The 14,154-nt window shown below is 55.2% G+C and overlaps 1 protein-coding gene across 1 annotated transcript; it reads right to left on the reverse strand.

Moving 5' to 3' along the window:
* Positions 1-1,412: 1,412 nt before the first annotated feature.
* BAIAP2L2 (BAR/IMD domain containing adaptor protein 2 like 2) lies at positions 1,413-13,073 on the reverse strand. Its single transcript, XM_082053514.1, has 14 exons — positions 13,022-13,073; positions 11,969-12,044; positions 11,566-11,652; positions 10,441-10,502; positions 9,768-9,839; positions 9,039-9,155; positions 8,486-8,632; positions 7,862-8,014; positions 7,262-7,400; positions 6,254-6,482; positions 5,229-5,300; positions 4,716-4,896; positions 2,833-2,873; positions 1,413-2,024 (listed from the first exon to the last, which is right to left on the reverse strand). The coding sequence occupies exons 1-14, from the start codon at positions 13,058-13,060 to the stop codon at positions 1,949-1,951; spliced, it is 1,491 nt and encodes a 496-aa protein (XP_081909640.1). The 5' UTR covers positions 13,061-13,073; the 3' UTR covers positions 1,413-1,948.
* Between the last annotated feature and the right edge of the window lie 1,081 nt (positions 13,074-14,154).

Below are 14,154 nucleotides of genomic sequence, written 5' to 3' on the forward strand. Positions count from 1 at the left end.
GCAGGTGGTGCCCCACGGTGCTCCCAGCGTGGACGTGGGTCAGCAGCCGCTAATGGTTTCAGGTTGGCAGAGACTGGCAGATGCTGAGCGGGCAGAAAGCACTTCTCCACTTTTAAGAGGCTTTTCCAGCCAATGGGGAGGAGGTGGCTGCCTGCCGCAGCCCGAATCCCCCGAATCCCCCGGTAATCCCGCTGCCCAGGGACTCCTTGCCTTTCCCCCAGCAGAGTGGGGCAGGCCGGAGGGAGCAGACAGAGAGGGGCTGAGGCAGGAGGAAGCAGGGAGAGAGTGGAGGGTACTGGTGATGGATCCAGCCAGGAGGGAGGGCAGCGGAGCATGAGAGCATGAGCTAATGCTTCATTAAGGGGCACAATGGGGGAAGGAGCCTCCCATGGCTTCCTCAGCCACCAGCCAGAGGATGGAGAAGAGTTGGTCTGGCTTTGCAGGGCATGTGCTCAGCAGAGAAGGAAGACAAGGTGGAGCGACCAAGGAATTGCCACCATCCATGGCTCGAAGTGCCAGAGGCAGCCTGCTCCTGGCAGCTCACAAACCTCCCAGAACAAAGCCCCTCAGCAGGTGCCACCCAAAAGAGTGTCTGGTGCGCACTGGGGACAAGCAAGTCTCTGGCTACACATGGGGGAACCTGGTTTACTTCCAGGGACGGGGGTCCAGGCTCAGTCCAGGTGTGGCTTTGGGGGGGGAATGGCCCAGGCTGTAAACCCTCAAAGCCCCTCAGCCTCCTGGCAGCAGGGGGGGCAGGCTGCAGGGGCTTTGCAACACTCACAGCCAGGGTTTAATTTCTATTAATAAGGCTAATCGGCTAAAGCCCCGGCCATCGCTCACGCTCCCTCCCTCACCGCATCTCCCATGAGGGCTCCCCCATCACATGTAGGGCATCCCTGGCAGCAGGGCCAGGCTGGTGAGGCTCCCCACAGGTCCCGGGGCAGCAGCCCCGGGGCGCCCCTGGGGCACACTGCCCGACGGAGGTCGGAGGGCAAGGAGAACATGGCTGCCCAGCCTTGTCCTGCCGGGCCAAGCCTGCCCACCGGTGGCAGCCGGGAAGTGGGGGCTTGCTGCCCTCCAGCGGCAGGACAGCCGGGGCCACGGGGGTGGCCAGCCGGGGTCACACAGCCCTCCTGCTGCCCACCCTGGCGGCCCCCTGGGCTGACAGATGCTCCATCCAGAGCCGCAGGACTGTGGTGTTCAACGCCCCGACCGTGGGCAGCTGTCATGGCCCCAGTGCTGGTGGGGACCCCACATCTTTCTCCACCTGACAGAGCCACTACAGAAGCAGTCTTCTCCATTTTATTTATAAAAATCCAAACGTTTTCCACAGGACAATTGCCAAAGGAGCTGGGCAGCAGCTGTCACCTGCCCCTGCCATGTCCCAGGGCTGCCCAGCAAGGGAAGGAGCCGCATGGGGGGTGAGAAGGGGCAGATGCTGCTACAAATGGAGATGGTTGCCCAAGGGGCCAAGAACAGAGAGCTGCACCCTGCAGACCCTGTCAGCCAGACCATGTCACGGAAAGCCTTCTTGTCGCCTCCTCCCTCTGGGGTTCATTTTTCTGGTAGCAAAGGGACTGTTTGGCCCGCGTTCTTCTCTGCCCACAGCAGGGCTAACAAAGCTTTGCCTTCGTCACACTGCTCCATGCCACAGATGATCTTACCTACCCATCCCTCTGCTCCCCAAGACAAGCAGCATCCCCTCTCCCAGGCCACCAGTAACAGCAGACTTGTCCCATCGTAACATCACTCTGGGAGGGGGGACGAGGGACAATCTAAAAAGAGCAGCAGAGATCTGCTGCGGGCTAAAGTGTGCCAGATGGCCAGGTGAAACAGGTTCCGATGTCCAAGAGATAAGGAGGGAGAAAAGAGAGGTTATTCCATGAGCAGTAGCACTAGGTTGCCTCCCCCTTCCCTGCTGAAATTCTCTGCCATCCGCATTTCCACTTCATCGGATGATGGGTGCTGAGCGGTCATTGGTGACCGTGGGACGTAGCTTGACTGTGGCAAAAGGGTTGGTACCTCTGGGAGGGGAAAGGAAACAGGCAACCATCAGGAAATCTGGAAAAACCATGCAGGGGTCCCACCAACCAATCAAAGGCTATTTAGTCCTGCTGGGCAGCCACCTCCATGCCAATGTAATATGGTAGAGCTGGCTGCTAAGTATGTGTTCTCCCTCCTTAACACACCCTGCTTCAGGTTCCCATGTGGTTCCCCTTGGGCTCTCCTTAGGGGCTTTCTTGCCCTCTTCCATAGGATGAAGAAGGGACACTAGCATAGGGCTGTCCCTTGCAGTGGCACTCTACACTTGTGGCCCCTGACCCCACAAGCAAGGAGTCAGGGAGCAGAAAGAGGATACAGCATCGTGCCAGAAACATGGAAACACCAAACCGGCTGCAGGGGGAAGGAAAGCAGGGGTTTCTGGCAAGTCTCATCTCCACAGACCTGACTCATCAAAGCTAAAAGCCACGTCCCTTACTCCTCAGCCCTCTCCAAGCAGACAGAGCTGCACAAGTTATGTAGCTCCACACTCAAGCTGAGCTGCACTTGTGGCTCTTCCAGATGGATGGGAAGGTGCACACAGGTCTGGCCATATGCTCAGGGTGCTCAGGTCTGACCTTGTATTACCAGAGACAGGAGAGAACATTCCCAGTCAGCAGACACCAGATTGGCCCACCTCTGCCTCCTGTCCTGGAAGGTGGGTTGTGCATTGCATTCCTTCAGACACTTACCTGTTCCTCCCACATTTGATAATCCAAAAGATTAAATAATAATAGCATTGTAATAATGCCCCTCTGTTGATTCCAGAGCAGAGCTCCATGCCTCACTCACCGTGGGAAGAGTTCAGGGGGCTGGTCAAATACTCCTGATTTCTGCAGTGAAAAGAAAGGCAGCAGTGAGTGATCTGGGGTGGGGAATGGAGAGACAGAAGCGGGGCAGAATACACTGCACACACAAAGGAAGATTTTATGAAACACCTAAGTGACTTAGGAGCCCAAGTCCTATTTAAAAGGCTCTGACTCCTTATTCTTTCAAGCTTTGGAAAAGCCCACAAAGTCACTGCTACAGATAACACCCCGATTTCTGTGGTGGGGGGGTTTCCTTATGTCACAGGTTCCCTATTCCCCTAGGACACCTCCCTTTGTCTTGGGGAAGAAAGGAGATGCCTCAGATCCCCAAAGTGTCACGTCTGAAGAGCACGGCAAACAGTGACAGTCTGAACTACGTTTCACCCTGCCAGCACAGCCAGAGATGCCCCCCTCATGTTGCCCACATATCCCGACAAAGAGTTTGTCGTCAGTGCCCTCACATGCTCCCTGCATCCACAGAGAACTCAAGAGCTGTAGCTACCTACCCTACACCACGTACTGCTTAAATGTGGAGCAGCCTGGTGGAGAAAGATAGACCTAGGCCCCGTGGCCCTTATTCTGGCCAGTACATAGTGAAGGGTCAGTGACAACTGGCCTGCTAAAGTATGCCAGTTTCTGTAGCTAGTGGCAGACAAGAAAGCCACATGTGGCTATCTGTGTTCCAGTTGGGAAGTCAAACACACACCCATTTGCTCCTGGCTCAACTGGAGACTGTTTTTGGCATAAGTTTAGAGCAAGGCTGAGTCTTTCCAAACTTCTAGTGTGGCTCAATTGCTCTGCCATGGTACTCCAAATGCTCCATATACTTCATTGCTCAATCCCAGGTCTAGCCCTACATGCTAGCCCTAGGCCTGGATGGAAACCAGTGACCCAGAGGTGGGGATAGGCTGCAGAGCCTGTTCTCCTCTGTGTTGTGCAGCCAGAGGCTCCCTGAAACCACAGAGCAGGACATGAAGAGAGAAGAGTAATTAAGTGTTGTATTTTTCAGTTCTTTGAGCCATCCAGTTGCTTCCAACCTCGCACTGGTCTGGAACGAGTGACCAGAGATGGTTTCCCAGCCTCCTACAAGACTGAGCAAGTAACACCCCACAGGCAGCAATGCTGTTCACGCTCACAAGTCCTCACCTTTAACTGCCCTCAACTCTAACTTTGTCCTCGCCAATCAATTCCCCACAGCTGGAAGCAGTGGTAAGTGGTGGGTTTGCTTCTCAGTATGCCATCCATAAGCCATGGGTTAGACACAAGTTGTTCTAAGGCTCTCCAAAAAGGCTGTGCCCTCAGCCTGTGCTTTTCCCCTACCTCAGCTGTGGCTTTAACCCAACCCTTGCTTGAATTTAGAAGAGGAGCCCTATGAAACTCCTCTCCATTCTCTGAAGTGAGAAGAAGGATGGCATCTCTGTTAGCTGGTCACCCACTCCCAGCCCAGCCTGATCACTCCATGGTCCTACTATTAGCAGAAAGAGGTGCTGCGCTGGAGCCACCAGAAATCAGGCTGGGAGGTCATGCAGAAAAGGACTGAACTGAAGGGTCCCTGGTGAGCAAAAAGAAAGAGAAATGAGAAGGGCAGGGGCAGGAAAGTGGCCCCTTGAGGGAGCAAAGCCAGGCACCAAGGATCTGCACACACAAGGCTGACTGGCAGGGGCCACCGGGACATGGTGGCATGCAAACAGACTGGGTGAGAAAGGCCAGTGCTAACAAGACTCCTTAGCTGAGGAAAGGAGGAGGTCACACTCCAATATCTGAAAGGTGCTTTTCTTTTTCAACAGGCCAATGTGGAAAATGAATGCCTTGGAGGATGCAAGTCAGACATGGCCCACTCCACACACACACACTTCCTGCACTCACCTTGGAGCCAGAACTGACTGGGGTGGCCACCCCACTCTGGTGACTGCTGGCACCCACCGACAAAGGAGGTGGGTTCGGCAAGCTGGGCTGGGCAGCAGCAGGCCAGTAATTGCTAGAGGAAGGAGTGCTGGGACGGTCCAGGATGTCATCCATACTGTGACTGCTTCGCAGTGGGAAGGGCCTGAGCAAGAGGAGAAGACAGTGGGTTCAGAGTCAAAGAACAAGGAACAGGGAGCAGCACAGGTGCTGGCCACAACACATATCTGTGGGACGTCTCTGGACAAAATGCACGTGGCTTGGACTGGCCCAGCCACAAGCACCTTTGAGAGGATGTTGCATGTGTTAAGGGAGCCACCTAGGGTAAGCCTGTGAGATCCCAGGGCACAGCAAGGCTCTCAGCAGATGCTCCAGTGTGGGACTCCATGGGGCACACCCCAAACAGATACCCCACTGGTGTTAGTGACCTACCAGGAGCCACTCCAGCTCCTGTCTGGCTGGTTGCTCTCCTGTTACCTGGTGGCTGGCCCCTCCATCTCCCCTGCATCATCCAGAGGCTTGACATAAGCTTCAGGGAACCAGCCGCATCTAGGGCACAAGAACAAAGATGAATGAGGTCCAGGCATCCATGGTTTGTGGTTCTTCAGATCCAGCTTCCCAGAACTGCTGATCTTCTATGCCCATCTCACATATCAACGAAGCTGCTGCTGCCGCTAACATATGTGACAGGGTTCCTGGACATCTTTCACCCTTCGGTGGGACATGGGATTATTGTGAGACAGTCCTTGAGCTTGGAGCAGGACTTGCTCATCTTGGCCGTGCAAAGTGCCTACTACCAGGGGCAATGCTGGTGCAATCCAGAAAGAGATGCTCACAAGGAAGACAAGGCCAGCGCACAAGGAAGCTGTGGAAATCCCTTCTCCTCAGGGCAAAGCAGCTCCACCCCAGAAAGCCCCCCAAAGACAGCCACTGCTCCTGCTCATCTCACGTCTGAGTTTGAGTGTCCCTGCAGCACAGGGTGCAGGGATTCCATGTGTAACAGGGGCAGGTTTTGCACACAGATGCTGGCTGGCAGCGCCACGAAGAGTAATTCAGTAAGTGCCAGGCGCAGCAGTTTCCATGCCCTGTCTGTGCTGGAGGCTGAGGCGGCCGTTGTGGTGTGAGCTGAGAAACGCCAGACCTCTCAGGTAACTCCAGCGGTTCACGGCCCTGAGCTGGGTCCCATGACAGGAGTCACTCAGTCACGCAAGCTGGGAGGGGGTCACTGTGTCCCTGGCTCTCCCAGCCAAAGCCCCTGGAGCCCTCTCAGGCAGATCATCCATGCTAACCCTGCCCCACCACATCTCCTCGGCTTGGAGAGCCCCCGTGCCAGGCACAGCCTGTGACTGAGGGCATAGTGATGTCCCAGCCAGATAGTGGGTGAGACGAAGTGCCCAAGCCACCCCAGGAGGGGAAGGGGGAGATGATTTTGGGCTTAAGCCTCTCAGCTCCAGACCCGACAAGTCTGCACCAGGCCAATTGACAGCAGCGAAGTCACATACGTGGACGAGCCCTCCAGCTTGCCGTACAGCCACCCGTTCTGCGCCTCTGGCATCAGCACCGTGATGACATCCCCAGGGTCGAACCGCAGCAGGGTCCGGTTGACACCCGTTGTGTGCGGCACGATAGCATGTACCCTCACCGTGCCACTCCTCCTCCTGCCGTCGCTGCCACCGCTGCCGGCCTCACCGAAGGAACCCGAACGGGAGGTACGGCCGGTAGGGAGCAAACCTGCAGGGAGGCATTGGAGTGGTCTGGCTGGAGTCTGGCACCCTCCTGCAAGACCCACGCTGCCTTGAAGGGAGCAGTGCTTCCCTGGTCAAGTAATTATGCTAGAGGAAGAGCACACGGCCTTTCTCTGCAGGGAGTGAGCATGGCATAGCATGTGGAAAGCACAGCAGAAGGTTCCCCTTGCAGGAGAAACTCAAGTCAAACTGAAGACACTTGCTTTGCACTGTGTCCTCCGTGGCCAAATGTCTAGAGCATAGGCACTGCATGGCCTAACCAATGCCCTGGCTGATGGCACTCTTCCCTCCCCCTGCCCTTTTAAATGTTTTTAAAACACTTTAAGCTGAAATTTTTCTAAACGGAAAAGCAGGTGAGATATGAGGCAAGTGGGTAGGTTCTGTAGGACAGGCTATGTTTAATCTGGTGGCATGAGGGAAGGTGCTTTTCCCTTTTTTTAAAATGGGAACTCCAGTAAGATCCAGCCCTCATGGTTCAAGGAGCCTTGAAGCTTGCACATCTGTGGGTTCCCACCTCATAGAGCCACCCAGGAAGCCTGGCCTTGTCCTGGATGGACCCTGCTCTGAAGGCTGAGCTCACCCTCTGTTTCATTCATCCTTGTCCTCCCAAGCTCCCATGTGCACTGTCCTCTCACCACGCTCAGGAATGTGGCTGAAGACTGGTGGTCTGATAGTGTGGTGGTCCCTTCCCAAACCCAACCCTGTTCCCAGAGGCGCCCAACCCCTGTGCTTCCCCCCATGATTGCTCCCGGGCATGGATCATACTCGCTGATGGTGTCCTCCGCAGTGGCCGCCTGGGAGACTCTGGTTGAGGAGACAGTCTCATTTCTGGAGGTTCTGGAGAGAAGACACTGGATCTACTCCCAGTCATGGGAGAAGCAAAGTCCCCAAGGGGTCGCTGAGGCTGTTGGAAGGAAAGGAGGCTTAATGTATATCCACAGGGGCTGCCTTAAGCAGGAGATGCTCTGAGAGATACCCAGTCCCCCTCAGAAAGTCAAACCCAGCACGTTCCCTATTTCAGACCAAACACATGCTTCCATCTTGGCCAGTAAAGGCCACAGAAGCTGGAAAAGGCAGCAAGAACCATGGTTGGCCAAGGACTGGCCTTGCTGTGCAGCCTGAAAGGGGCAGCTGCAGCCTTGCCACCATAGAATCATAGAATAGTTTGGGTTGGAAGGGACCTTTAAATGCCATCTAGTCCAATCCCCTGCAATAAGCAGGGACATCTTCAACTAGATCAGGTTGCTCAGAGCCCCATCCAGCCTGGCCTTGAATGTCTCCAGGGATGGGGCATCTACCACCTCTCTGGGCAACCTGTGCCAGTGCTTCACCAAACAAGGTAGAGGCCATCCATGGGTTCCTCACCATCTCAAGGTGGGTGGGAGTGAGCCGGCCTGATGGATACCCCTGGCTGTGGGAGGCTGAAAGAAGACCATGCGAGTGGCTGTTGGAGGGGTTGCGGCTGGCCTCCAGCTGCTCCTTCCACTGTGGTGCCTTGGTCTGGATCATGCCTCGAGCCTGGGATGAGAGAGAAGACGAGGCTGTGATGGACAAGGCAAAACAGCTACAGAAGGAGCTGAGGCTGCCATGTGCATCGGATTAGGGACCAGGTCCTCCCACAATTAGGTTTGTGGGAATGGCCAAACAGAGCCCCACAGGAGTGAATTTCTAGGATGGCACCCTCCAGCAGAGACCCTGTGGTCCCAAAGCCCCTGCTATAAACACCTACATCACCCTTCCCTCTCCCATCGCTCACACACCCAACTAACCCCGTGTCAGCACCATCCTTAGCCCCAGTCATGCTCTCCCAGCCCTGCAGAGTCAGCCTGGACCCCACAGCGAGAAATAGAGTCTCCTGCCCAGTCCCTGTGCAGATGTTGCCTTCCCCCAAGGGGTGGCTCAGTCCTGGTTCTCTCCTGTCTGCCTGCTCCCCCTCCAGCCATGCTGCCTGCTCCCCCAGCTCAGCTCCCCAGCACACTAGGGCTGTACCCTGCTGTAAAACTGGAGGAGGGTGTTGTAGAGCATCTGGTGCTTTTCAGCCAGGAAGCGGTAGCGGCGTTTCTCCTCCAGCTCAGCCTCCCTCTGGCTCTCAGAGACGAACGCCTGCATCTCCGAGCGCAGTCGCATCACGTTCTCCTGGGCCACAGGGGAAAGCGGAAGGAAGGGATCAGTGTAAATCCAGCAGAGTGGGCTCACACACAGCAAGGGAAGGGTCAAAATAGGTCATCGTGTCTACCAGCCTCCCAGTCCATTCGCAGTGCTGGAGCAGCACAGAGGAGACAGAGCAGAGTGCCAGGGATTAAGTCCTTATACAGGGGGTTTTGATAAATGAGGAAAGGGTTTGGCAGGAGTGTGCACCACAGATCAGCAGCACCCTGTAGAAAAGGAGTTTCCTCCTTTCCAGATGAGCCTGCTGCCTTTTGAATGCTGGGGTCCACCCCTTGGCTTTTAAGGAAGGATGGCGTTGTTCAGAAACCAGTCCTGGCTCCAGAAAAATCATCCAGTTAATTTTCCAACTCCCCTTCCTGCAATCACTGCTCACCTTCATCTCCCGGACATTTTTATCACGGGCCCTCTCCATTCTCCACAGCTCTGCCATGCACTTGTCCAGGTTGGTGGCTCTGCGCTGGTACTCCAGCTCGTACTGCTTCTGGCTCTCCTGCCAGGGACAAACCAGGCTGGGTGAGGAACCAGAGGCCCAGCCACACTGTGATGCAGCTCTGATGGGTGGTTGAGAATCTGAGTCCCCCTGCAATCAGGCTTCACCTGGACCTCTTATAAAAAGTCGTTCTTTACTTTTATCTTCATTTGGAAGGGCCCCAGAGTGCTCATGAGCCTCAGGATCTCAGGAGCAAGAACTGGTGCACAGCTCCCCTGCACTGGGAGCAAGCTCCCAGGCTTCTGTCTCCCTCCACGACACTAGCCACCAGCATGGCCAGCTGGGCCACAATGGCACGGGACCCACACCTGTGCAGAGGCTGTGGGCTGGGGAAGTTGAGAGCTCTGCTTTTGGGATGCCAAGTCTCTCAGCCCCATTGAAGCATTCAGCAAGTCCCACTGCGCAGAAGAGAACAGTCGCCTGCCCTCTTTAGTGCTCCATTGACAGCCAAGCTAAGGGGGGTTTGGTCCATGATGGGAGAAGAAGATAAGTCCTCCTAATTCCTGCTGAGGGAAGTCAAGGAAACATCTCAAGTGCTCAAGCAAAAGCCCTTGGGTGGAGTGGGGAGGGAAACAGGGAGGGTTGAGGTGAAGAACGGAATTCATCACTCACACTGATGAACTGCACGTCCAGTTTGGTGTTCTTCTCCATGTGCTGCAGCAGGTCCACATGGAAGGTCTGAGCCTGGAAGAGGTGAAAGAGCCATCACCCTCATCCCTTCACCATATGGGGTGTTACATGCACTGCAGTGAGGAGTGGCTCACAAAACCCGCAGAGCTAGTGACTCTTTTGCCACCTGGGCCCCACACAGAAGCCACAAATGGGCACACTGGGGCTCCCATGGAGCAGCCCTGGAGCCTGAGGGTGGGCACTCAGCACCCACCCCACCATTAACCACCAAGTCTGGGCACAAATAGCAGCATCTGGTAGGGCTGGCATCCCCTCCATTCCTGTCCCACCACTGCCACCCAGGGAACAAGAGAAGAGCCTCCCCACATCTTCAGAGCCAGGCATGGCTCAGTCTACTGCACACCTGCCACTATGTTTGCAGAGGGGTGGTGACAGTGCACCAACAGCACCAAACGCTGCACAATGGCCAGGCTGCGGTCACGCCAGCTCAGTAACACGCCTCTGTCACATGCAGCAGGGACAGCAGGGAGGCTGCCACCTGCCAGCAGGCGTGTCGGAGGGCGGGAGATTGGGAAAATCAGGCAAATGCTGACATGCTGAGGTTAAAGAAGTCGTTTTCCCCCCACCTGCACCAGCCCCCAGGAAAACCACTCACCACAACTTCCAAATCAGAGCTCAGGAGTCTCTGTGTGTTGGACATCTGCAGCAGAATTTCACCTTTAAGGAAACAGATAGGAGAGGGTGGAAAAATCCCGCGGCCATTTCCTTGTGCACACAACGAGGCAGAGCAACAGCATGAGGCTCGGGCTGGTGATATATGGGTGTGAAAGTCCAACAGATACTGCAACACGCTGCTCTGCACCCTGGGGAAGGCTGATAGCCTTCCTCCCCAGGGCTCAGCTCCACTGCCACCCCTCAGGAACTGCAGAGCTGCCAGACCAGGACCAGGCTCTGCCATGGGCTCTGGGTGCTGGGTTTCCACTCTGCCACAGCCCCTATGAGCCCCATTTCCACCCACAGTGGCACCACAGCTACACTGCATGGTTCTGGCTGTGCTACAGAAAAGTAGCTCCAGCACCCACTACTGACACTGTGTGCGGTCCCACTTCACCGGTATTGGTAGTATGAAATGGTGAAGGGAAGAGACTTGATGACAGGGAGTAGAAGAATGAGTTGGGTGGTGCAGATGATGGTAGGAGTCTGCAGAAGGGACCACGTCTGCTGGAAGCTTTTTACTAAAATGTAAAGTATCAGAGCAGTTCCCTAAACATATTTTCAACAGCCATCATTAGGCTTCAGAGTTATTTGGATTCCTGAGTGTAAGCCTCCCAACTCCAAGCTGCCATTTCAGGTGGCTGCAGGCTCGGGAGGACAACACTCTACCAGCAGCTGTTAGACCATGCTCTCCAGCTTTTCCCTTAAACCTGCAAGGAGGAGCCAAAGGGTTACTCCAAGACGAAAACTTCAACTCTCAGGGCAGAATGCCTCAGCAAGGACTGGCTTCCATGAGAAGTTCATTCCAGAGGCCCATCCCAGGAGCCGGGCTCAGTCATTGATCTCAGAGAGATAAAGGGGAGTATGCTGGGGCCTTGGAAGATATTCAAGGACACACAATAAATTTGACTCTCACTGCCTGCACGGGGCCTGGCGATGTGAGACAGCATTTAGAGGATCTGTCTTCTTTCCCCCAATAACTGGAAAGGGACCAGCTAAGGGGAAAGGCCAAAAAAATGTAACTGGCTCATCAGAGGACAGCGGATGGTGAGTGGGAGAGCCTTACCCAGCACATGTGAGGTGGAGCTCTGCAGTGCTTGCTCCCCAATCTTCTCGATGGCCTTAAAATACACTTCAGCTGCTTTGGATAATGCTGTGAGGAGAGGAGAGGGGAGGTGAGGATCTGGCCTGTCTTCCCACCATCACCAGCCCCAGAAAGCAGCACACAGGACAGCCACCCCTGGTAGCTCGCCTATAGGCAAGGGCACCCTTGTTTCTCCCCATCTGTGCCTAATAACAGCAGTGGGTCCTGGAGCAGGAGAAAAGTGAATAAGAGCAGCTAAGAACATGCCATAGGGGGAGCAGGAGCCTTGCCCTGAGTGACAGCAGCATCTCCTGATGCACAGTGGACACCCAGGATGGACAGAGCAGCACAATCTGGAGCCTGGGCCATGCAGGATTCCACTCACCATGGAAGGCACGCACGTAGTTGTTCCCCAGGTACACCAGGTTCTCCAGGGCTGGGTTGAACTGCTCCAGGATACTCTGTGGCCAGGCAGAAGCACGTTAATGCCGGTCTTCTCCACGCCCCAGAGACCTCAGCAGGTCAATGCCCTCCCGCTGCAGTTTGGATGGGTGCAGCTGGGACCCAGAGAGCTCTCCCAGCCACGACGCTGGATGGCTGTGGTGATGTATAGCCGTGCACAGTCAGCTCCCTGCTTTGGAGGTAGCCGAGACCTTCAGCTGCCCTGAGTCCTCTCCAGCCAGCCAAGGGAGGAGCAATGCCACAGGGCAAGGTAGCTCGCTGGAGGGCCAAGTAGCTGCCTGAAGATGGCTTTACCCAAGGCCCTATACACGCTGCAGACAGGACAGTAACTACATGGGGATCTGAGCAGCATTTCCCTCATCTCTGAGCTTGTTGGGGTGAGGACCACCGTTTATTACCTAGGCACAAACATGACTTTTTCCCTGGCCAGGATTTGATGTGCTGCCAGAGTCAGCAGCTTGGTAAAGAGAAGGGTTTGTCTGCTTCGGACCAGCCTCACTCTTACTTGCTGCATTTATCAAAGGTGTTCATGTCTACATGGTAGCAGACCAGAGGCTGGAATAAGCCATTCCCCCTTCTCCCAGCCCTCACCACCTTGGTGCAGCACCGATGTGCATAGCGAAGCATTTGTGAGATCAGACGACTCTTTCCAGCAAGGGGGAAAACAGCCGACTGATGAACTTCTCCTTCCTAAAGGCAACCAGGACACCTCACCCTTCATGCTCCGTGTCCAAACCACCCTGATTACCTGATTCTTTCCCAAACCTGCCTTAAGACCCACGCCACCCTTCCCTCCTGCTGTCTGCTCTCAAACACAGCTCAGAGCCCACGGGAGCTGCTGCAGTTCAGCCCAGGGACAGATCCAGTCCCCAGCTGTCCATCCTTCCAAGGAATCTTTGGCAGAAAACAGCTCTTCTTGTCCTATCCGCATGTCTCCCACAGGCAGACAGGAGCAGCCTTTGGTGCCAGCACTCACCTTATAGATAGCAATGGTGGATCTGTAGGACAGGTCCATCTCCGTAGTCTTTTCCTTCTCCCACAGAGAAGCAAGGAGCAAAGGAGAGCACACAGTGCTATACTGGCCCAGAGAACTCTGCTTCTGCAGAGCTGAATGGATGGAAAGAGCCTGTCACTGTCAAGGTAGGACAGCAGGAAGACACAGACGTGGTACAAAGGGAACGGAGCACTGCTGGAGTTTAATAATTCACCAGCCAAGAGGCTGGAACTTGATCTCTGGAAGTAACTGGACTCTGTGAAGAGAGGAATCCTGCAACAGCCAACAAGGGCATGTGACCGCCTCCTTGAATTATTGATTGTCAGCTCGGTACCCAGCTCCCCCTGCCCTGACACCTGCAGAGCCAGCCACCTGCCAGAGGAACCGCCTGATGGCTCACTGCCACCACTCGCAGGTGGCTCGCTCGGCCTTGCCATGCTGGCCAAGCATCTTCAGGTCACTCACACGCAGACACTGCCAGCCAGGAGATCCCTGTCAGCTTGCAATTGCAGGCAGCAAATAGCAAGGGGGGGCAAAAATATGTAAAAAAAGTTTTAAAAGGGTTTCACCTCTTCCCTGCCTGCTATTCCCCCACCCCAGGCCACAGCTCACTGGCTCGGAGCCTCCCTCCCACCCCCAGCCTCAGTGAGACTCCCCGCTGGCGGGTGCCCGAACCCTCCTGCTCTCCCAGCCTGTGTGCAGGGGCCCGAGCAGCATCACCCCGGGAGGCCCGGGGAGCGCAAGGCAGGGACAAAAAGCAGTAAGGAGCTCATGTTTTTTCCATCCCAAGGTGTGGGGTTTTGTTTTTCCATAGGAAGGTAAACCCCTTTGATAAGCAGGCAAAAGAAAACCTTTATCCCACATTAAAAGCCTCTTAATTCCACAATCTCATTTGTGAAACTGAAGATCAGAAGGCAGATAATCAGTTTTTAGCCCTGTTTGTGACTCAGCACCCACACTCCTGCCAGTGCTGTCCCTCGGGATCAGTGAGCACCTGGTCCAGGAGGTTTGCAGCAGTTACCTTGTCCAGGAACCACCTGGTGATACCAAAATTAAAGCCCCACCTCCAGTCATTTGTATCCCAGGGGATTTCAGTGTTCCTCTTTTTAGGCCCA

This window comes from Streptopelia decaocto (genome assembly GCF_964273445.1).
Source record: "Streptopelia decaocto genome assembly, chromosome: 1".
NCBI classification, from domain to species: domain Eukaryota; kingdom Metazoa; phylum Chordata; class Aves; order Columbiformes; family Columbidae; genus Streptopelia; species Streptopelia decaocto.